Consider the following 21,379-nt stretch of genomic DNA (forward strand, 5'->3'; position numbering starts at 1 on the left):
GACATTGAAGACAGAAGCAGCTTCCTCGTTGCTATTTCTTGCAGAGGAACTCTTTCTCAAACAGACGACACATATTACCCTGTGCCCTGACTGAAAAATGGACATGAAGGTGTTTTTGCTTCTTAGCTTAATTGGGCTTGCGTCATGTGATCTTCCATTTCTGCGGACATGTATGGACGCAGAGGACACAAACACCAAAACACTGCCAACTCTCTGCTCAAACTACAAGAACATTGAATACATCTACAGTGAGATTGCTGCCCTGAAGAATGAGAACAAAGGTAATTTTTAAGTCAATTCTGATTCTGTTTATGTGATGATCTTCTTTTTTAAAAACAAAAAACAAAAACAAATAAATGTTTTTGTTTCAAGCTTTGAGGGCAAGCCTGGCTGAACAAACCAACAAATTCCAAAATGTGACGACTTTAGACAACAACAAAGTGGCGTTCTCAGCCAGCATCACTGAGGGTGCAGACGTTTTCACTGGACCCAGAACGGACAGCTCGCCCTCTGTCCTGATCTTTAACCACGTCTTCACAAACATCGGCAATGCTTACAGCAATCAAACAGGTATGACACAGAGGCTGAATAATCTAAGCATAGCTTAGCACAAAGACTTGAAATAGGGCCAAAAAGGGAAAACATTTACATTTAATTCTGAATGACAATCTACACAATCTCCTCTACAACATCATTTCAACAAATCTGTACTGCCAGCGTTTTATGAAGACATACATTTAGAAATATGACATGTTAATGAGAAAAAGGGCTGTCTTTCTTCATATAATATCAAACATTATTATGATGTGAAATGATTAAGGAGCTGGGTAGCCCAGATTGCCCTGGGCGAATGAGGTGTAGGACTAGGACTTAAATTAATAACCAAGATACGGCAGTGAAATATAATATAAAATATATATTATTTATTACTCAGGCATCTTCACTACTCCGGTGAAAGGTGTCTACCAGTTCACCTTCATGACTTTTGGCAACAACACCAACACCTCAGGAGCCATCTTGATGAAGAACGGGCTTCACCAAGTGAGCACCTGGGAATCCCAAGGGCCGGACTACAGCGACACGACGAGCAACACGGTCATCCTTCAACTGAACCAGAATGACACCGTCAACATGATTCTGTGGCAGGGTGGGAAAATACACACCTCGGTCTTCAGCGGCTTCCTCCTGTTCACAGTCTGATAACAGTCACAGTGCTGACAATGTTGTTGTTGATCTTTTATGATTTTTCTAATAATTACTTTACTCCTTTCAATAAAATGAAGAGGTGTTTGAGTCTGTTATGTTAAGAAGGGTTTATATGCTGCTTCTTATAAAGCCTTCTATATGGATAACATAAACAGCACATACAGCTTCAATCAATAACTCATATGTAACATACTTCACATAAAAATCAATAAAAGGCATTAAAGCAGAAAAACACTGTCTCATTTTGTGATTCTAGGTATTGAACTGTATACACTGTATAATTCTCTAAACAAATAGGGCAGCACCAATGACCTCAACAAGCACGTTTTTAGAATGTGGGAGAACGTGCAAACTCCACCCCTGCACCACCCCGCCCATTTTCCTGACCTGAGGGAGGAAAATATGCACATTGAACGCATCCATCTTAAGACAAGTTTAAAGTCAAGCTGACTCTTTAATCTGTGTTGTTTCCTGGTTTTGTGCATCACAAATAGGGGCGGTCCTACTGAAGATAGAAGCAGCTGCCTCGTTGCTATTTCTTGCACAGAAACTCTTTCTCAAACAGATGACACACATTAATCTGTGTTCTTACTGAAAATGGACATGAAGGTGTTTTTGCTTCTTGGCTTAATTGGGCTTGTATCCTGTGATCTTCCATTCAAGCGGACCTGTTCTAGAGACCCAGAGGATCCAAACACCAGACTGCAGCCAACAGAATGCACGAATTACAAGAATATTGAATACATCTATAAGTTATATGGGGACCTGGAGGGAATAACCAATACTTTGAACACAGATTCCAACAAACAGAAGCAAAACCTCAGTCAATTAATGGAAGACTTCAGGAAAATGAAGGAAGACATTTCAGAGACTAACAAAACACAAAGCAATGTGATTGCTACCCTGAAGAATAAAGTTAGTTACCTGGAGGCACAAAATCAGATCCTCAGTGAAAACTTCAATCAGATTGAGAGGAGGCTTGATGAATCCCAGAATCAGCTGATGGAGAACAAAGGAAAGCTTCAAAAACTGGAAGCAAAAACTGAGGCTGCATTCAATGACACAAAGGAACTGCTCCGTCTGTACAAAAGCGAACTTTCCAACCTCAACACGACAGCACGGAACCTCCTACTCAGACTGGAAGCCCAACTGACAGCTGAAGTGGAGAAGATAAAGAATACTGACAAAGGTAACATCAGTGTTTATATGTTTATGTGTAAAAGTGTGTTTCATAATCTTTCTGAAAATTATTTTTGTTTCAAGCTTTGGAGGCAAAACTGACTGAACAAAAAGGAAAAATCGACGAACTTGGCAATGAAACTAACAAGAAAATCAAGAATGTGGAAGACCGTCTGACAGCTCACAACAACACAGTGAACAAACATACAACTGAGATAGAGACGCTTAACATTGTGATTGCAGGTAAAAATTAAATTAGATTAAATACACCTTAATTTGGTGAAGAGAAAGTGTCTTTCATGATGTTTCTGTTGACAGAATTGAAGCTGTCACTGCAGACAAAGAGCATTGTAGATGCCATACTCAAAGGTGAAGTGGATAAACTTAAAGCAGCAGGTACATACAGACGGTGAAACACACTCATTACAGCCAAAAGCTCAGACACCCAACATAACAATGTGTTTCACCTTTTTTTTTTAAGTCAACACATGGCAAAAGGTGGCGTTTTCAGCCAGCATCATTGAAGGTCCAGGCGTTTTCACCGGACCCAAAACAGGCTCGTCCTCCACCCTGATCTTCAACAACGTCTTCACAAACATCGGCAACGCTTACAACAGTCAAACAGGTAGGAAACAGAGACGGAATCTGCTCTAGTACGGAAAAGAATTACTCATTATCAGGCGATGTAGTTTTTGTGGGGTTAAAAACCATAAAAAGCATTTGTTGTTTTTCTTAATGACACTAACGCTACCTTTTGCCAAATTGGTACATCATACAAAGTCTGTTTTCATGGCTCTGACATTAACTCCATTTGTTGGCCAGAACAAACAAATGCAATGTGTTCATGTGTAACTGTGTCTCTATGACAGCTGAGCTGTTATCATGTGACATCACTGCTGTTTTACTGTTTTCAGGCATCTTCACTGCTCCGGTGAAAGGCGTCTACCAGTTCACCTTCATGACTTTTGGCTACAGCAGCTACACCTCAGGAGCCATCTTGGTGAAGAATGGGATTTACCAAGTGAGCACCTGGGAATTCCAAGGGCCGGACTACAGCGACACGACAAGCAACACGGTCATCCTTCAACTGAACCAGGATGAGACCGTCAACATTATTCTGTGGCAGGGTGGGAAAATACACACTGCGGTCTTCAGCGGCTTCCTCCTGTTCACAGTCTAATAGTTTATGGGTCTGAGTGAACGAGGTGCTGATAATGTTGTTCTTGATCTTTAATGATTTTTCTGATAATTACTTCTTTTAACAAAATGAAGAGGTGTTTGGGTCTGTTCTGTTAAGAAGGGTTTATATAATTGTTCTTCTTACAAAGGCATATGATAACACCTACAATCAATAATCAATATGTAATAATATACTTCACCTAAAACTAAATAAAGAAAAAAATCTAATTTTGTGATCTGGTTTTTCCCCTTGAGGATTCTGATGTTTTTCAGACTTGTGACTCGTGGTTTATTATTTTATTTATTCTGAAGAGAAAAAAACAAAAAAAACAAAGTTCACAGATTCACAATTAGCCAAACAAGCACACCTTCAGAATGTAGGAGGAAGCTGGAGTACCCGGAAAAAACTCCACACAGAAAGGCCCCAGCTGAAATCAGACCAGGATCATTTTTGTGGCGAGATGATTAAGTGAACAAGGTGCTGCTCAGTTACACTATCTGTCTCTGAGATTTGTATAGCAATTGTGTGTGTTGTTTCCTGGTCGGGTGTGTAGGGACAGTCCCGTTGAAGACAAAAGCAGGTTCCTCATTGCTTTTTCTTGCATAAGAACTCTTTCTCAAACAGATGACACACATTAACCTGTGTCTGTACTGAACATGGACGTCAAGGTGTTTTTGCTCCTTGGCTTAACTGGGCTTGTATCCTGTGATCTTCCATTCAAGCGGAGGTGTATAGACCCAGAGGATACAAACACTGCTGCGCAGCCAACTGTCTGCTCAAATTACAAGAATATTGAAAGCATCTACGGTGAGATTGCTACCCTGAAGAATAAAGTTAGTTTCCTGGAGGCACAAAAGCAGATCGCCAGTGGAAACTTCAATCAGACTGAGAAGAGGCTTGATGAAACCGAGAAGCAGCTGAGGGAGAACAAAGGAACGGTTCAAAATCTGGAGACAAGAACTGAGGCTGCGTTTAATGACACAAAAGAACTTCTTCGTCTGCACAAAAGTGAACTTTCCAACCTCAACACGACAGCACAGAACCTCCAACTCAGACTGGAAGCCCGACTGACAGCTACAAAGACCAACCTCGAAGCTGAGGTGGAGAAGATAAAGAATACTGACAAAGGTAACGTCAGTGTTTTTATGTTGACTCATAGCTTTACAACAGTTTGTTTAATAATCTTACTGAAAATTCTTTTTGTTTCAAGCTTTGGAGGCAAAACTAACTGAACAAGCTAACAAATTCCTGAATGTGGAAGATCAGCTGGGTAAAGTTAAAGCAGCAGGTACATGCAGACAATGAAACACACTCGTCACAGCCAAAAGCTCAGAAACTCAACATAACACTGTGCTTCACTTTTCTTTTTTAGTCAACACATGGCAAAAGGTGGCGTTTTCAGCCAGCATCACTGAGGGTGCGAATATTTTTACTGGACCCAGCAGAAGCATCTTGTCCTCCACCCTGGTCTTCAACAACGTCTTCACAAACATCGGCAACGCTTACAACAGTCAAACAGGTAGGACACAAATACAGAATATAATCTGCTCTACTACAAATAAGAAGTTTGGAGAACTCATGATCAGATGATTTCTTTGAAACAAAAATGAGGTATAGGCCTATCATGTATCTGATAATCAAGATAAGGTAGTGAAAATATTTTGGCACTGTGTTTCTATGACAGCTGAGCTGTTATCATGTGACATCACTGCTGTTTTGCTATTTTCAGGCATCTTCACTGCTCCGGTGAAAGGCGTCTACCAGTTCACCTTCATGACTTTTGGCTACAACAGCTACACCTCAGGAGCCATCTTGGTGAAGAATGGGATTTACCAAGTGAGCACCTGGGAATTCAAAGGGCCGGACTACAGCGACACGGCGAGCAACACGGTCATCCTTCAACTGAACCAGAACGACACCGTCAACATGATTCTGTGGCAGGGTGGGAAAATACACGCCGGGGTCTTCAGCGGCTTCCTCCTGTTCACAGTCTCATAGTTTAGGGGTCTGAGTAAACGAGCTGCTGATAATGTTGTTGATCTTTCATGATTTTTCTAAAAAATTCTTCTGTCATTGTTCAGGGGAATATAACAACTCCTGTGGCTTCAATCACTAATCAATATGTAATCATATACTTCATAACAAAAGGCATTAAAGAAGAACAATATAATTTGGCTCCTTTAGTGATTTTTTTTATATATTTTACTTAATTCTATCTACAGAGGAGAATCATTTTTAATTTTTTCCTCACATTTTTGACTTTTTTTTCCTGAAATTCTGACATCTAATATAATACAAAAGGCAGCCATGCTCTTCCATTGAAATCTGCTTAACAGTTCTTAACAGTTCTCAAAAAATGTCTCACTGTCCTGTTACTGTCTGAAGTGCTGGGGCAATTGGAGCAGACAGGCTCGAATGTCAGTAACAGCCCCTGGCAGTTTGCCCATGTTTTCCCATCGTTGTGTACAAGGATCAAAACGATGAACCAGCCCAGACTCACTGTAGTCCTCCTGGCAGTACCCTCCCAGTATGTAGATTTTGTCCTCCAGAATGGCTGAGGCTGCACCAACATGTGGCACTGGCAGCGGTGCAAAAGCAGACCAGGAATCGGACACAGGGTCGTACACCTCACAGGCCGGTTGGTCCGTGTAAAACTTCCTCAGGTTACAAACACCGCCGGCGACGCACAGGCGGCCCTGCAGGGCCTCCATGCAATGCTGGGCCCGGTCGTGGGACATGTCTGCCAGGTAGGTGGTGCCCCTTTCTGGGTGGTACAGGAACATGGACACCAAGCACACGTACTTACAGTTAAAACCTCCAGAAATAAAAACACCTCCATTGGTGACAGCGACAGCATGGCCGCTCAGGGCCTGGTCCAGGGGCCGGACAAAGCTGTGTGAAAAAATGTGATGAAGGAGTGAAGGAGTGTTCTGTCTAGATAATAAGATCAATTATCATACAAATATCATATATCAATCACAACAAAGCTTTTTAAGGCAAATGGTGACATCTGCTGTGCAACCACCAGTACTGCACTTGGATGGAAAGGGGAAATAATTCATTAAAACCTTGTATTGTACAGTATACTGTTGCCATCAGCTGATCTAATAGCATTGGCTAAATGACCATGACAATTACAGATTAATATAGAGTAATCAATAGCTCTTCAAATATTATGTTTTATTATTATTTAATTCAATTTACTTCTGTCAAACGGTCCTCTTACCCCTGTGCCTCTCTACAGAACAATGCAGGTTAAGAAAACTGATGGATGGATACATCAGGGTTAATTTTGAGCATGCTAGTGCTAGCCATTGATTCAGTTAGCCCTCACATGTTTTTAATTACTGACATTACCTCCAGGAGTCTGTGTCTGTGTTGTACATCTCCACGCTGTCCACGTTGGTGTTGATGTCCTTATCTCCACCAATAGCATAAAGTCGCTCCTCATGCACCATCAAGGAGAAGTTACTCCTGTACTCCTGCATTTCGGCCAGCCTCTTCCAGCTGTCCTTCGCGGGGTCATAACTACCAAAATGTGACATCACAGTTAAGTGTTAAGCTCACCGGCTGTAAAAACTGTAGACAAAGCTTCCCGTTTGAAGAGCTGTTTTGAGGTTTGGTCTGAGGCTCTTTAACAAATAGCAGTAGTAACGTCCATAATTATGCAGAATTTTATGTAGAATATATTCAAAATTAGTGAGTTATTAAATAAATCACCCTATGTACAATGGAGACCATCATCTTTTAAATCAAGCTGTAAACATGTTTATTTCTGTGGTGTATTATTACATGTGAGTCTATGAGAACTGACTCACTTTTGGAGCCAGCCCCCAGTGGTTGTGGTGTGAACTGCAACTTATACATTGGCTTTAAGTCTAAACCCCAGAGATGGCCACTTGGTTAATCTACAAGGTGGATTGTTGAACATTTAAGACACACATATTAACATAAACATTATGCAGAATAGGAACCAGATGTGACTTTTGTCATGCCTGACTGGTGGATTCATGGTACCATGTTTATAGAATGGGAAGTCCATCAAGACAGACACTATGAATTTGAATTTATGAATATGAATATTGTACTTGAGTGCAGCCAATCTGTAATTTAGTTATTTTACATATATTGTAATGACACTGTACATACAGTATATTAAATGGTGATTGAATGAGAACTTAGCTTGAACCAGAACAGGGGTGACCACAGAGCAGAGTAGCCTGCAGTTCTGGTTGTCTGACTGTGCACCTTGTGGCATCAAATAGCAGGTTGGACATGTGACTCATGGAGCCGTCATTGATTCTGTGCTGCCATATTCTAGAGAGTTTAACTTTTGGCCAACTAATGAGAGACATCCTGAATAATCATGATAACAGTGATGCAGATTTGTCCCCATTTACCTGTAGGTAGAGTTCATCATGTCATCCTTAGCATAAAAGTGGCACCCTCCGACTACATACAGCCTTCCATCCATTACTGCGACTGCATGCCTGAACTTTGGCTTGTCTGGAATCTCTCCAAGTCTTCTCCACTCTATCTCCTTCACCAACCCCGTGCCACTGCGTAGGGAGTTTACAAACCACACTTCCCTGCTTGGGATGCGCTGACCCACATCCGGGTTCAGCTGGTCTCCTCCGACTACAACCACAGCATCTTTGGGCCGCCTTACCCGACAGTAGTCCTCAGACTTCAGAAGGCCAAATTCCTTGAGTGCTGAACCATAGAGTTCCACCTCCTTGTTTCCAAAGCACTCCATGCGCAGATTAATGGCTCTGACTTCTCTGAACTCTCGAAAGGTCATGAGTGGGAAGCGAACCCCGGTCATCAGTAAACCAGCCTGGGCCAATCTCTCCTCAGGATCAGCCTCAATCCATGAGATTACAGCTCGAAACACGGCCAGCTCTGATGGCACACACAGACCGTCACAGCGGAGGAAGTCAAGAAGCTTCTCAGCTGGTAAGTCCTGAAACTTGGCTGTGACTGATACTTCTCTGAAGTTCCTCAGCACAAAGTCATTGGCTTGCTCAAGGAGCTCTGACATCCCATAAGCTTCAGCAAAAGATGCCACATCCAGGCAGGAGCTTGCATTTATTTCTTGCTGCATAAAGCCTAAGCAAAGGGAGAGAGCGGGCTGAAACTGAAGTTGGAGAGCCATGCAGGTGATCTCGAAAACAGAGTCCCAACTAAGCAGAAGGGTCCCACTGTAGGAGCAGCAAATAAGGGCCTCTAACTCAGAGCCCAACAGGAAGGGGAGGGTAACACAAGACTGATGGGACTCCTTCATTCCACAGGTGAACATGCCATGGAAGTAGTCGCTGCTTGCTGCCAGGATGACTCTGTGCACTGGAGACAAGAGAACAGTCATCATCAACAACAATGAGAACACCTAAAGAATGAAGCCATACTAACCATGTAGGAAAGTGCCATCCAGATCCAGAGTTACATCACACCTAACTCTGTCCACCCGCAGCTGCTCGATGACCTGAAGAGTGGTCTTGATCTGTTCCAGCCCAGAAAACATTTCCTTCGCAAAACCTTCCTTCATTCTTTCCACTTTGTTGCATAGCTCCACCAGACGTGGGACCACCAGTACTTGAGCTGCAGCCTTAATGTGGGCCACGGTGTCTTTGTTTAAAGATAATACAACCCCGGTGTAGGCAAACTCCATAACAGCCTGAAGTCCAACGCAGTCCACCTCAGTGCCCATGTGTATGGACCACTTATGGACTCCTGTGTGATCATCATCTGGTTTGTCCCGCAGTCTCTTCAGAACGAAGTCACTGACAGCAGCCAGGATAATGGAGTGCACATCAAAGCTGTTCCCGCTCCCAGTGGTCAGAGTCAGATCTGTAAGAACAGATGAATCCCAGAAGTCCTTCAGGACCTCAAACACCTCCTTTGGATACGTTCGGCTGCGGCATGTGTGAATGTCATGTCCAAATGTCTCCTCAGTCATAACAGAAGAACCACTCGGTCTGACCTCTGCCCCTTCGTGTTTATCCCTCCCAGTCGTCAGGCCCATCCTCATGTCATTGTAAGCAACAATCCTCCTCAGCTCGCGGTTGTCCTGCTCTATCCCCTCTCCACCTTCTTCAATCACTCTTTTCCTCCTCTCCTTCTCTCTCCTCCATCGCTCTTCCCATTCCATGGGTAGGTAATGCCGGGTAAACTCCATGTCAGTTGCTGTTGTCTCTTTGTCTCTGTGTTACACCCTTACAGCCACCATTTTATGCAGATTCTTTACATTTACTGATGAAAATGACTGATCTTTCCAACGTTTACCTAAACAAACCTTTCTGCCACTCTCAAATCTTCTCGCTGCCTCTGACTCAAGTTTCCTCACTGCATAAACAAGCAGCTATTCATAGCTATCGGGTCAGAGAGATTCAGTTTCAGCATAATCTTTGCATGCACTTTGCATGCATTGTACTGTTCATCAGGAAAGGATGGACTTTGATTATGTTACTGATTGTTCAGCACATGCTCACTAATAAACTGCAGTATAAGGTCCACTTTTAAACATTGTTGGCAGTGGATGATCAAGATAACACAAGTCCAGACTTTCACCTGAGAGGTCTGGGTTCATGTCAGATTGTTTTAAGGCTTACCTCACAAAGTGACAGTGACTTATGCATCAAAATAACATAAATATAGGAACCAGTTCTCTGTTAGTATTCTTTAAACACAGTCAACAACAATCCAGGAAGACCTCTAGAACCTTCTCTCAACCAATAATAGACTGATTGTGGCTTCTCTATGTCAGGGGTCTCAAACTTGTGGCCCACAGGCCACTTGTGGCCCCAGGGCAGATATTTTGTGGCCCCCCCACTTGACATCAAAGTTTAGTGTTAGTGTGGCCCGCACATTTTTCTCACACACACTTATTTGCTGAGGCTTGCCTTGTGTGTTTTATATTGTTTTATCACGTATAGGCTACCATAGCTCAGGCATGTGACATCTTCTGGTGGTGTTTGTTGACAAGTTAGCCAACTTGTTCATGTGGTTGGAACGTGATTAACTAAGAGGTTCTGAGGTTCTATGTTCTGAAGACCTGTTCATGTTCTGACCTGTTATTAATACAGATTGAGATAATTGGACCAGTTGTACTTTTTTTGGAATATTTGTGGAATACTTGATGTGGGGCTGGCTCCAAAAATGGGCCAATCCTCAGAGAGCTGCATATTAATTTAACAGGGGTTCAGGGGTATGAATTATAAAATAATGAATTTTCTTTAAATCAAAACTTCAAATTTTGCATATAGCCTAAGCAAGAATAAAGGTATAGACCCTGCCAACAGGCAGATGATTGGAGTCTTTCACAAAGTGGTTCTTCAGAAATGTATGAGTAACATTATGACTGGTTCCTCCATATTTTTTACAGGCTGTGGTTAAATCATAAATGTCCTGAACAACAAATATGCAATAAGGAAACTAGTCAAGTATAATCCTGTTGTCCAAAAGTTATATGATAGTTTGGACTTTGCAGGGGGGTTGTGTACACTTAATAACTAACGTAGAATTTCATATAAATGGATTCCACTCTTTATCATTGAGCTCACTTCACTGAAGTAAACAAATCAGAGAGACACCTTCCAGCCTGAAGAATGGATAGACTGTCAGTGCTGATAGTGGTGTGTTTGCTTGCCAGTTGGTCTGAGTGCCACACTGAGGGCGAGTACAATGAGACCCAGATCACTGCACTCTTACTGGAAGACCCTGCCGACACGACAGAGGAGATTAACGATGCTGTCTTCGACCAAGAACCACAAATACCAGAGCTTCTGACTTTAAATACATCAGCCAGCCAGACAGGATGTGAAGCCAGCATCTTCATGGTGCTGGGGGCTCTAGAAGAGAGACAGAGGGCCACTGAGAGAGCCCTGGAAGAAACAAACCAAAAACTGGAGGCAAGTCTGGCTACCTGCGAGACACAAGTGGCGACACTTAACAGCACACTGAATGAACTTAGGAGAACATATGAAGGTAATTTAGCTACAGAGTCACAAACTGTAAAAATACAGAATAACTGTATAAACCTGTATATTTTCATTCACTTCATGTTTGTACTTTACCAGGACAAGGTCGGGTTGCGTTTTCGGTTGCACTTCCAACAGAGTCCACCATTGGCCCTTTAAATGTTATTTTCCCTCTGGTGTACAGACACATACACATCAATATTGGAGGACATTACAGCCCAGTAACAGGTTTGTGTGAATTTCTATTTGACCTCAGTAAGGATGCACTAAAGATACTTACTATATTGTTATAAGCCTTTTTTTATATTAAAACATAGATCTGTTAACAGTATATGTTTTGTAAAGTGCTGTCTGGTCTGGCTGTCTGGCATTTTAATTTATTATTATTACTTATTTTACTAACAGGTTATTTTACAGCACCGGTGCGAGGAGTCTACTATTTCAGCTTTAATTCAATATGCTGGGCAACAAACCAAGGAACCTGTGGTGGCAGTCTGTACCACAATGGAATATTTATTGCATCGTGGTATGGTCATAGTTCAACTCACCCCACATCTGGATTTAACAGCGCTGCTTTGCTGCTTAAAGCTGGCGACAACGTCAATGTTCGTCTGTGGGCTCAAAATAGGATCAGTGATAGTGGAAACAAGTACTCCACATTCACTGGGTTTTTGCTTTTCCCCATGTGAAAGACAATTTATTACTGAATACTTATGTGTATTTGATTGAATCCAGTGCTGCCAGTTCTGGACATTATAATTACACAGATACTCAGATAGGCTGCAATGTGGAAGAAAACTGTAAATCTCATTAACAAATGACCCTTTAATTGCATTTAGTCCCCCTGATAACAATGTATTAATCAAACATGTTTGCTTTTACAAACAAAGGCATTTCTTTTCATTCAGTACACAAACTAATGCTTATACAATGACCAAATACATTAAAAACATATTTTCACTCCGAAGTATGATTATTTTCAATACACTTTTTCATCAACTAGAAAGCAGATGTTATTTTTCCTGACAGAAAGACGAATAAAGTCTTATTCTTAACAATTAACTTGTTATTAAGGTCAGCCTTAGTATTTTCCTGAGTTCCTCTTGAATGTTTTTTGGATTTCTTGTGTATTGATCAGGACTGGATTTTGACTATCGCTTTTGCTTAAGCCCTTTTGTACCTTTGCCTCGCCGACTGCTTTTCTGTGTACCGAACCTTGGACTGAATTAAAGAAGTTTTCTGTTACCTCCGGCTAAATCTGCATTTGTGTCTGCCATCTTACTAACCCTGACAATCTTAGGAAATGTACACTTTAAAATCCCACCACTAGTATGAGGTATTGTATTTTTTTACTGTATAAAAGGATCCTTGTGAGCCCACAGTACAGGAATGAACCATGGTCTCCTTCAGCTAAAAGTGATGAGGTATTCTGGGTAGGCCTGGTCGTCGTGGAAGATCACAAACATGGAGGGCTGCTGCTCGTTGTCCACCAGACTGTCATAGCAGTCAGTAGTGTCAGGGCCTCGAGCAGGGGCGGCTACCATATTGCGATCACCCTTTGTGTAACGCCCTGTGAGGACACGAGCGACAAAGAGCCGCTTCAGGCTGGATGTGTCTGCTGGGGAAAACGATCTGGCCGAATACGCAGCATTCACTGCAAAGTACACTCCCTTCCCATATCTGGCAGCTGTGATTGAATTAAACCAGAGAAGATGCAGTAATTATTTTCATGGTCCTAGTCATTGCTGGTCATGTGACAAAAAGTCTTACCATGGGTTCCTGCAAATCCTCTGTCAAATCTGCCTTTTGCTATGCAGCTGCAGGACTCTGATGAGGTGCCATGGTAGAGAGACTTCTCACCGAGCTCTGCCAAACCATTCTTGGTCAGTATGCGCTGCCTCAGCACACTGTAGGCGAGCCACTGGTACTGGTTTTGCACACGCTCAATCTGAGCTCAAGGAAAACTCAAGTTAATTATTTATGGTTTTGGACAAGCTAAATTAAAAGTTTGGATTTTACACATAATCTTTAAATTTAGAAGAAAGAAAAAAGGGAAATATACGCTTATTGTATTATTGTAGCATAGACTACTGCACACTCTATTGTGTAATCATACTCACTTTGTGTATGGTGTATTTAGCTGCTTGGAGGAAAGCCTGGGCTACAGTCTGGTACTCCTGGTGGGTAGGGGGCAGTTCGACCATAACAAACTCATTTCCATTCATAGGCTCCCAGTTTGTTGGTAACTCTATGGCTGAAGCAGAGAGTCAGAAAAGTTAATACGATTGTGAAGATTTTTGTTGCTACAGTTGCTACATTTTCATCGAACCTGTTTCAGATACACTCCGTTTCATCTTGTGTGTAATGCCTGTCCGCAAATGTCTGGCTTCTTTTGCTGTCGGGTCAACAGTCACCTCCGGCATGCCACCCAGCATCTGCATTTGGAAAGGAGCTTGTTTCTTTAAGTAAGCCTGCTCCAGGAGGTAGTTGTCATGCAGGCTCAGCTCCTGCCAGGTTCCATCTATATGCTGAATCGACCACTGAACTGTTAGACCTATCAGTGCTTCTTCTTTGTCCTGAGATTCTCTTTCGATGGCTTTGTATATCAGCTCAGTGACGCTCAAAACATCTTCTTTTAGTCCTTTCAGCACATAGAGGTCCTCGGCTGACCCGCACCGATCTCTTCTTTCAGATCTAGCTACGTTTCCGCCTCTGCTGCCAGATGGTGTATCAGAACTCTGAATGTGCTCCAGGCTGATTCCCAAAACTTTGACTTTAGCCAGCACTGCGTCCAGCTCCATGTCATCGAGCCTGGAAAATTTATTCACTGCCACCTTTCTCTCTTCGAGCTGCTTCTGCAGGACTGCCTCCAGTTCTCTTTGGATGGTCTTGACGACATCTGGACCACAGCTGATTACACTTAATACAGCTGGCTGGGGCTTTGAGGAGAGGAAGGCTTTGCTTTGTGGCGATGAAGATGAGAAGGTCCTGTGAAGCTTTTCTTGAAATTTCTTCATCCTTTTTTTAGCTTTATCTAAAAATGAAAAACATGATCATTGATGATTGACCTGATTATGGTTAGGGTAAGGTTCTTAGAGTTAAGATTGGGATTCTGCACTACAAAACGTTGAGAGAAAGTTCAAGAATTTCAAGAAAGAAAACAAACCTCTTAGGCTGAGAGAGACAGGACCAGTTTGTCCAAAGCGCTTCTCAAGCTCTGATCTGCAAAAATCACAGGAAGTTACAGATACAATCAGACAAACAACACAAAAGGCTTGTTCAAAAGGCATAACCGCCCTGCCTGCTGTTTGTTGGACAGGGTTTATTTCTAACCTGAAAGACTGAAAGACCGGCTGTTTAAAGATAACAATGCGGATCAGTGAGAGAGAGTTTGGTTTCAAGTCATTAACAGCCGTGGCCATCCCATCCAGCATCGCTTTGCAGGCTTTAGCATAGTCCATCCCAGCGGCTCCTGATTGGATATAAAGACAGACATTGTTATGTCTGAGAGGTCAGGATTTTGGTCATAGCCTGGATAGACAGTACATACCTGTATTGATGGCTGGAAAGGCCACTGATTGATAACCTTTGATCTCACAGTGCTTCAGTATCCTGATGCAGTTCTTCAGAATCACCTGAGAATCTGAATTAAAAGAAGCATGGATGATCTCCCTGCATCCAAGCATGCCGGGTCCTGTGCTGCAAATGCGGTCTGCAGGAATGCCCCCTGATAAAAAAATAAAAACATTAAAACACATTGAATGTTTAGTGGTGGCTGGTGAATGTTACCATCAAGCCATTTTCCTTTAATATTTTTCAAAGCTTACTTTGTGCCAACTCTGCTTGGACGGCGGGCCCTGCTGCGGTCAGAATGGCCTTAGAGACATCTATGGATTTCAGAGATGTACAGTAAAAAACTGGACTTGCACTTGGGTTCCAAATCTTTCAAATCATTAAGGTAGTACCAGTTTGGTTGTTACGGAAGTCAGTCGTGTTGACAATGACATCAGTGCCCCCGTTTGTGATGTCACCACGGATCATCTGAAGCTTGACTCCACTCAGCATGGCTGTGACCTCATCATCGGTTACAGAGACATGGCTGTAAAAGGAGGCTAGAACCAAAAACAGAGGGCCAAAAATCCTTTACCCAAAGTTTGGCAGAAAACTGTGAATCACCAAGTCCTTTCTAAAAATGACCCAGAACCATATCTGGCTGTGGCGTTTCATCACAGTGACATGACCTCTGACCACCAAACCGCAGTCAAGTCAAGCTTGAGTCCAAATGAATGCATGTAGTGTCTACATGTACCAGTTACTTTAGACCACCAAAATGTAATGATCTAATCCAAAGAGATGCGTGCTCCTGAGATATGTATATATAGATAGACAACCCAGAAACATAATACCTGGATACATCAAAACAATAAACACACCTGCAGGGTTGGCTCCATCTGTGAATCCTCTGAGATGCAAACTGTCCTGGGCAGCCTGGAAGGCCTGCAGAGGAAAAGCCTTCATTTATTATACTGTGGAAGGGACCCATTAATGGGGGCTTTTTCATGCACCCAAAAATAAAAGCCATATAACACTGTACTAACCATGTAAAAAAATAATCATATTGCATATCAAATTAAACAGGAGAAACTTTACTACAAGCACATATAAGCCATATTTACACACATCAAACATAACTTCAACACTATGCAATTCAATTATCACTCATCAAAATAAAACTCTCATATCAAAGTCGACACACTTGCCACATGGTTATTGCTAGCTCTCTGATACTTCATGTCACACAAACAAGGTGTCATATGAAAGCTGGGACTTTCCCAGTTGACACTGTTACAGTTGTTTTGCTATATTATAAACATTTGGTAAATTAGAATATAAGGAATATAAAAGTAAAAAATCAGCGAGTAACAAAAAATTATTTCTTTCTTTGTAAATTTGTAATAATCAGTCATATTTGAGCGCAATAAATGCTTGGTTCAGATAGACCAACATGTCTGTGTTTATTCAAGACTAAAAATATTAGGATTAGACATTTATTATGTTTGTGGAGGACTTTTTTAGGGGGAGAATGTGGCAAGGGTCGTTTAGCATAAAATGCATTTCCTTCCATGTGGCTGGTCATTGGTGAGTCTAGCACTAATATTACTACTACCTGTCAAATCTATTGCTTCTGACCTTTTGATAGAGGTGTTAATCACCGTAATCAACCCGTCCTAGTTCACATTTTGAAGCTCATGCCTTAAAAATGGGCTTGGGGTGGAGATATAATGTCACCTTAGATGATTCTTTGTCCCCGGGGTGAATGACGATACGGATCAGGAAAGGAGAACTGCCAGCTCGATTCTGTTCAAATGACCCAATTTCTTCCAAAAGAACCTTGGACGCCACCCTGTGAGGAAAACGCAGGGCAGCACCGGTTCCAAGCACAGGGAAGGCAACTGACCTAAAGCCTCTGCTTTCACAGGAAGTCAGAATACTTCTGATCCCCTGTCTCAGCACCTGGAAAATTCAAAGTTGGTTTATTTTTACTGAACAAAAAATTTGAGACAGTAAACCTGCTCTGTTAGTAGGACCTCACCTGGACTGCAGGTCCGTTTTCATTGTTATCCCAGCACACCAGACTGAGGAAGGTCACAGCTTTAGATGTAATTGCAGGCAAGGTTTCCACTAGGACAGTGTCACCGGGCTGTATGATTCCTCCAGCATGAATACGAAACCTGGCAGTCAGCTGAGGTCCAACTATGTTGTCCAAAGTTTTTCCAACTTGGGTGGAGACAGGATCATGACCAGCCATGGGAGACACCAGGACATCCATCTTAAAGAATGAAAAAAATCATCCAACTAAGCACCAGGCCTACTTCAACCCAAGCTGTAGTCCCTGTAGAATCTGCTTGCAAGTTTCTGACCTGCTGGGTCTCGATGGTTCCCTGAATGACCTCTACTTGGACACCTACAGGAGCTCCACCAGTTCCTCCTACTCCTCCATCTGTGTTTTCCCCAGTGGCATCCATGTTGGACCCCAGACCACTTGGCATGCCTTGTGCGGTAGTCGCTTGTGAGAGAAGCCTGTCACATGCGTCCTTCAAGGCACTCACCACTTCGTCTCTGTTGTCAATCAGGATGATTGTGGTCAGACTTCGACCTCCCTCACTAGCAAACTCGTTAACTGCAGTCACAATAGCCTCAGAGCAGACAGGGATCGGGACACCAAACACACCTGAGCTGATGCAGGGGATAGCTATAGACCGTAACTCCATCGTTTCAGCTAAATCTAAAGCATTGCGGACTGTTTTCTCTAGTAACATCCTCTCTCTTCCACCTACTTTTCCACGAATTGGCCCTACAGCGTGCAGCAGTTTTTTGCATTTTAGGTTCCCCCCTGTGGTCACTACCACCTCACCTGTAGGAATCTTTCCATGCTTTGCTAAAGCTGTACTCTCCTCCTGCACCTGAGGCCCCCCCGCTTTACTCAGTGCAGCAGCTACACCACCATGATGCTTCAAATCCTCATTAGCGGCATTCACAATCACATCTGCATATTGTTTGGTGATGTCACCAGGACACACCAGCACCTGGAGCCCATCTTGGAGGCTGTATTTCGCAACTCCCAAATTCTGTCTGCTAGTGTGCAGCTGTTCTTCGAAGCTGACGAGACACTTGTGAGAATTAGCAACCCGTAAGATGCTTTCTCTTCCAGAGGGACTTTCAAAATACCTGACAGCACCTGGCAGGTCAATTGTGACTTTAGTCTTCATAACAGAGTCTAGAAGTGGAACTAGCCGAGTCCTCACCTCAGTCACTTTGTTAGATTGACCTTCTAACACAACCATGGGCCTAGAGGAAGCTGTCAAAGGATAGAAGGTGACTCCTGAATGGTCAAATGTTTGCAGCTGTAAAAATTCCGGTAGGAGTTGTTGCATCTCTGGAAAAGGGAGAACGACTTTTCCCCCAATGCTTGAGTGGTCCAAAATGAACTCTGTGGCAGTTTCAATAAGCTCATCCACCTCTTTGGTGTGGCCCAGTAACCACACCGTATTATCTGAGCCCAACACAACATGAGCCCTGCACTGCCCCTGGTTCATGTCATTTGTTTTGGACTTGAGCTTTTCCCGAAGCTCAGGTGGCACAACGGAGCAGTTAGGAACTTCAACCCTGACATCCTTGAATTTTTCCTGCATTTTCTTTACCGCGTAATTCAGTTTATCAGCAGAGAAGGCGAAAAAATTAAGCTTTGTGTCTCGTATCTCAACTTCAACCTTGGTAGTGACACCTAAAAAGTCACCCAGCACCCCTGGTCCTCCATAAACTTTTCTCAAAAAGCTTAAGAAATGGGGGTTCTTGTCAAAAACTGTCCTCTCAAACACCAAACTGTCCTGATCAGAGATCACCTGTCTTGCCATAGAAATCTCCTCCACTGATCCTTCCAAAATTAAGCAACCATCATCTCCCTGGCTGACCTTCACATCTGGAAAGTTTTGTCTCACACTGCATTCAATCTTCTTCCAAAGGAGGCGGAGTTTGGCTTCACCAAGTCGATACACAGTTGTCTGCTTCTGGCTTGAACGTGACCCTCGGCGTTTAACATCCTCCAACCTGTTCTCTACTTGAGAACTTTCTCCAACTACCACTGCAATCCCAAGCTCACTGTACACTTTAATCTCATCTGTGGTCTGATTAGAGTCACAGGGCTGAAGTAAAATGCTGACTTTTCGAGGATTAGACTCATAGTAGGTTTTGTAGCCATTGAAAATTTTGTCTACCTCAGCTTTCCAATCATTTCCAGCACCTGGCTTCGCAAGACCCCTGACTGAAACCAAGCTCTTTTCTCTGCTTTTTTCAAGGAAAAACTGAGCAGTGCAGCCCACCAAAGCCAGCTTCATGTTCAGTTTTTTCCCAGCCTCCGGACATTCCTGGAGGTAACGGACAATATAACTATCAAGCTCTAGTTTATATTCATCAGCACTTGACGGAAGGCTTGGTCCAAGAACAGTCTGCTGTTCCTGTTGATGGAAAGATGCAGATATTTTTTTAGCACAAAACAATAGACAGCACCAATAATGGTTCTGTGTTCAAAACAAACTGAGATCACCTGTAGAGAGGTTGTTCGGTCAAGGTTTGGTTTGGTTGCAGTTGAGGTGTTGATGGGAGAGGGGCTGTCTCGCACTCTCAGAACCAGAGGTCCATCTGCAAACTCCACCACATGTTCAGATTTTTGCAGGACACGTTGTTGAGCTGAAAAAAGAGAACAACTTTTTTTTAGCTTTCTTGTCCCTCCAAAGTCCTTGGTATCAGCCTCAGAAAATCCAATACACACAGCTTAAAATACCTTATGAAATTCAGGGTTTTCCTCAACACTTGATTTATGATTACTCAGCGGAATCTGCAACACTGAGTCCGACCAGTAGTGTAGTTTTGGGACTGGTACCAGCTTTTTGGCAGTACAGTTTGCCAAAATCGGTTTTGGGAGAAACAACAAAATGGAAGGGCCACTCTGACGTCACTGTTCAGTCTCTATTACTGGAAGGCCTATTATGTCAGAGGCTATAAACTTCCTGGTTTTAAGGATTTGCTGCTGTCACAAAAGAGGACACTCCCCAGACAGCTGCTCAACAGTTAGTGTTTTATGTTGATTTTTAATATCAAGGTGCTCAATCTTTAAAAATGCAATGCTGGGGATTTGTGGTTTACAGTAAAGGCCATGAGTTCCTCCTCATGTAACCCCCCCCCCCTCCTCGATAAATCAACAGCTAGTCAACAGCTGACCAGCGAAAGTGAAACTAAACATCAGCTGTGCGTCTAAATTCAGACATTCAGACTAACAGCGGGAAAAAAGAACAAATGAGCAGGAGAATGAGCAGCAGAGCAGACAGACTGTGATTTCCTTTATTATCTAAAAATGTACGAACAGTCGAGTGGAGCCACTCCCTGGGGGCACATACTTTCACTTTCACCTGAACTCGAGTACAGTGATTCGTTTTTAATCGAGCTGATCATTTATTCGCACTTCTCTTACCTTCTTTCTCTGCAAAAGCAATTCTGTAAACTTTATCTCCAACTTCTGTCAGCGGGCTGCAGTCTCCTCCGCCTGACAGCCGCCGAATGTGGAAATAGCTTTCCACCTTCTTCCTCCGGTCTGAGGGCAGAGCGGCGCACTCCAGATAAACGGGGTGCTGGTAAGAATCCGTCATCCTGAAAACTCCACAGAATTCAGTCAAATACGCGTCCGAGACATGAAGGCGTCTCACTGAGCGTGCTGCCTGGTTCCTTCCGTCTGATTCTGACCCCCCCCCCTCCTCCTCCTCCTCCTCCTCCTCCTTCCTGCGCAGGTGCGCTGCAAAGTTTTCCTCCATGACGCACACACAAATAGTCAAATAAACGTAGGTTTACACGGCTTACAATAAAATATAAACAAACAAACAATCATTTTGCCACATATTAATTAAGTCACTTTTTACTAGATCTTCAGTAATATTTATGAACTTTGTCATAGTCTGAAAAGTCCAAAAAGTAGATGTACATTTTAAAAAAAAAAGTCCTGAGAGAAATATAGAATATTAAGGTTAAAAGGATGCATCACTTCTTTATTTTTAAAATTTTATTATCATTAAACATATACAGTAAAACTCAATTTATGTAATTATAAGAAAACAATGGTTTTACATGCTTCTAATCAGAGACACTACAGTGTTACCTTAGGCTTTAAATCCTTAATATAGTTGACATTAACAAAGTAAAGTGATAACCAACACCTGAACAAAAGTAATTAAAAAGTAATATTAAATATTAGAATTTTTATTTATTTATATTATTATTATTTTATATA

The 21,379-nt window shown here is 42.5% G+C and overlaps 5 protein-coding genes across 9 annotated transcripts; 3 read left to right on the top strand and 2 right to left on the bottom strand.

The window, feature by feature from the left end:
* LOC114435897 (cerebellin-1-like) lies at positions 1-1,246 on the top strand. The gene is made up of 3 exons (XM_028405865.1): positions 1-281; positions 373-570; positions 935-1,246. The coding sequence occupies exons 1-3, from the start codon at positions 98-100 to the stop codon at positions 1,198-1,200; spliced, it is 648 nt and encodes a 215-aa protein (XP_028261666.1). The 5' UTR covers positions 1-97; the 3' UTR covers positions 1,201-1,246.
* A 490-nt stretch (positions 1,247-1,736) lies between these two features.
* On the top strand, positions 1,737-5,735 carry LOC114435882 (multimerin-2-like). Of its 4 annotated transcripts, none has more exons than XM_028405836.1 (5): positions 1,765-2,395; positions 2,470-2,628; positions 2,704-2,781; positions 4,938-5,084; positions 5,295-5,735. In XM_028405836.1, exons 1-5 carry the CDS (start codon positions 1,804-1,806, stop codon positions 5,561-5,563), a joined length of 1,245 nt encoding a protein of 414 aa, XP_028261637.1. In that variant the 5' UTR covers positions 1,765-1,803; the 3' UTR covers positions 5,564-5,735. The 4 variants fall into 4 exon arrangements, with proteins under 4 accessions (XP_028261639.1, XP_028261637.1, XP_028261638.1 ...); XM_028405837.1 differs by lacking the exons at positions 4,938-5,084; positions 5,295-5,735 and adding exons at positions 2,867-3,010; positions 3,300-3,584; XM_028405838.1 differs by lacking the exons at positions 2,470-2,628; positions 2,704-2,781 and adding an exon at positions 4,776-4,853 and having other exon boundaries at positions 1,737-2,395.
* Positions 5,701-9,919, bottom strand: LOC114435863 (kelch-like protein 33). Its single transcript, XM_028405796.1, has 4 exons — positions 8,975-9,919; positions 7,966-8,908; positions 6,923-7,093; positions 5,701-6,457 (listed from the first exon to the last, which is right to left on the bottom strand). The coding sequence occupies exons 1-4, from the start codon at positions 9,738-9,740 to the stop codon at positions 5,938-5,940; spliced, it is 2,400 nt and encodes a 799-aa protein (XP_028261597.1). The 5' UTR covers positions 9,741-9,919; the 3' UTR covers positions 5,701-5,937.
* A 951-nt stretch (positions 9,920-10,870) lies between these two features.
* On the top strand, positions 10,871-12,604 carry LOC114435892 (cerebellin-2-like). Its single transcript, XM_028405856.1, has 3 exons — positions 10,871-11,548; positions 11,641-11,769; positions 11,947-12,604. Exons 1-3 carry the CDS (start codon positions 11,170-11,172, stop codon positions 12,228-12,230), a joined length of 792 nt encoding a protein of 263 aa, XP_028261657.1. The 5' UTR covers positions 10,871-11,169; the 3' UTR covers positions 12,231-12,604.
* LOC114435850 (protein mono-ADP-ribosyltransferase PARP14-like) lies at positions 12,591-20,839 on the bottom strand. 2 transcript variants are annotated; one of them, XM_028405776.1, is made up of 15 exons: positions 20,570-20,839; positions 19,646-19,788; positions 17,463-19,556; positions 17,135-17,371; positions 16,831-17,055; positions 15,975-16,038; positions 15,507-15,653; positions 15,369-15,428; positions 15,092-15,268; positions 14,875-15,013; positions 14,708-14,763; positions 13,871-14,575; positions 13,662-13,795; positions 13,312-13,489; positions 12,591-13,228 (listed from the first exon to the last, which is right to left on the bottom strand). In XM_028405776.1, exons 1-15 carry the CDS (start codon positions 20,742-20,744, stop codon positions 12,948-12,950), a joined length of 4,815 nt encoding a protein of 1,604 aa, XP_028261577.1. In that variant the 5' UTR covers positions 20,745-20,839; the 3' UTR covers positions 12,591-12,947. The 2 variants fall into 2 exon arrangements, with proteins under 2 accessions (XP_028261577.1, XP_028261576.1); XM_028405775.1 differs by having other exon boundaries at positions 19,637-19,788.
* Between the last annotated feature and the right edge of the window lie 540 nt (positions 20,840-21,379).

This window comes from Parambassis ranga, chromosome 5 (genome assembly GCF_900634625.1).
Source record: "Parambassis ranga chromosome 5, fParRan2.1, whole genome shotgun sequence".
In the NCBI taxonomy this organism is placed as follows: domain Eukaryota; kingdom Metazoa; phylum Chordata; class Actinopteri; family Ambassidae; genus Parambassis; species Parambassis ranga.

Bases quoted from the DNA above. Each gene is read 5' to 3' on its own strand.
- LOC114435863 (XM_028405796.1), bottom strand. From the start codon at position 9,740: ATGGAGTTTACCCGGCATTACCTACCCATGGAATGGGAAGAGCGATGG. The intron at 7,094-7,965 runs GTAAATGGGGAC...ACATTTTGGTAG, and splicing joins ATGATGAACTCTACCTACAG to TTATGACCCCGCGAAGGACA. The intron at 6,458-6,922 runs GTAATGTCAGTA...TTTTTCACACAG, and splicing joins ACAGACACAGACTCCTGGAG to CTTTGTCCGGCCCCTGGACC.
- LOC114435897 (XM_028405865.1), top strand. From the start codon at position 98: ATGGACATGAAGGTGTTTTTGCTTCTTAGCTTAATTGGGCTTGCGTCA. The intron at 282-372 runs GTAATTTTTAAG...TTTTGTTTCAAG, and splicing joins CCTGAAGAATGAGAACAAAG to CTTTGAGGGCAAGCCTGGCT. The intron at 571-934 runs GTATGACACAGA...TTTATTACTCAG, and splicing joins TGCTTACAGCAATCAAACAG to GCATCTTCACTACTCCGGTG.
- LOC114435850 (XM_028405775.1), bottom strand. From the start codon at position 20,744: ATGACGGATTCTTACCAGCACCCCGTTTATCTGGAGTGCGCCGCTCTG. The intron at 16,039-16,830 runs GTGACATTATAT...TTTCCTCTGCAG, and splicing joins GGGACAAAGAATCATCTAAG to GCCTTCCAGGCTGCCCAGGA. The intron at 15,429-15,506 runs GTACTACCTTAA...TGAAATCCATAG, and splicing joins CTTCCGTAACAACCAAACTG to ATGTCTCTAAGGCCATTCTG.
- LOC114435882 (XM_028405836.1), top strand. From the start codon at position 1,804: ATGGACATGAAGGTGTTTTTGCTTCTTGGCTTAATTGGGCTTGTATCC. The intron at 2,396-2,469 runs GTAACATCAGTG...TTTTGTTTCAAG, and splicing joins GATAAAGAATACTGACAAAG to CTTTGGAGGCAAAACTGACT. The intron at 2,629-2,703 runs GTAAAAATTAAA...TTCTGTTGACAG, and splicing joins GCTTAACATTGTGATTGCAG to AATTGAAGCTGTCACTGCAG.
- LOC114435892 (XM_028405856.1), top strand. From the start codon at position 11,170: ATGGATAGACTGTCAGTGCTGATAGTGGTGTGTTTGCTTGCCAGTTGG. The intron at 11,549-11,640 runs GTAATTTAGCTA...GTACTTTACCAG, and splicing joins ACTTAGGAGAACATATGAAG to GACAAGGTCGGGTTGCGTTT. The intron at 11,770-11,946 runs GTTTGTGTGAAT...TTTTACTAACAG, and splicing joins ACATTACAGCCCAGTAACAG to GTTATTTTACAGCACCGGTG.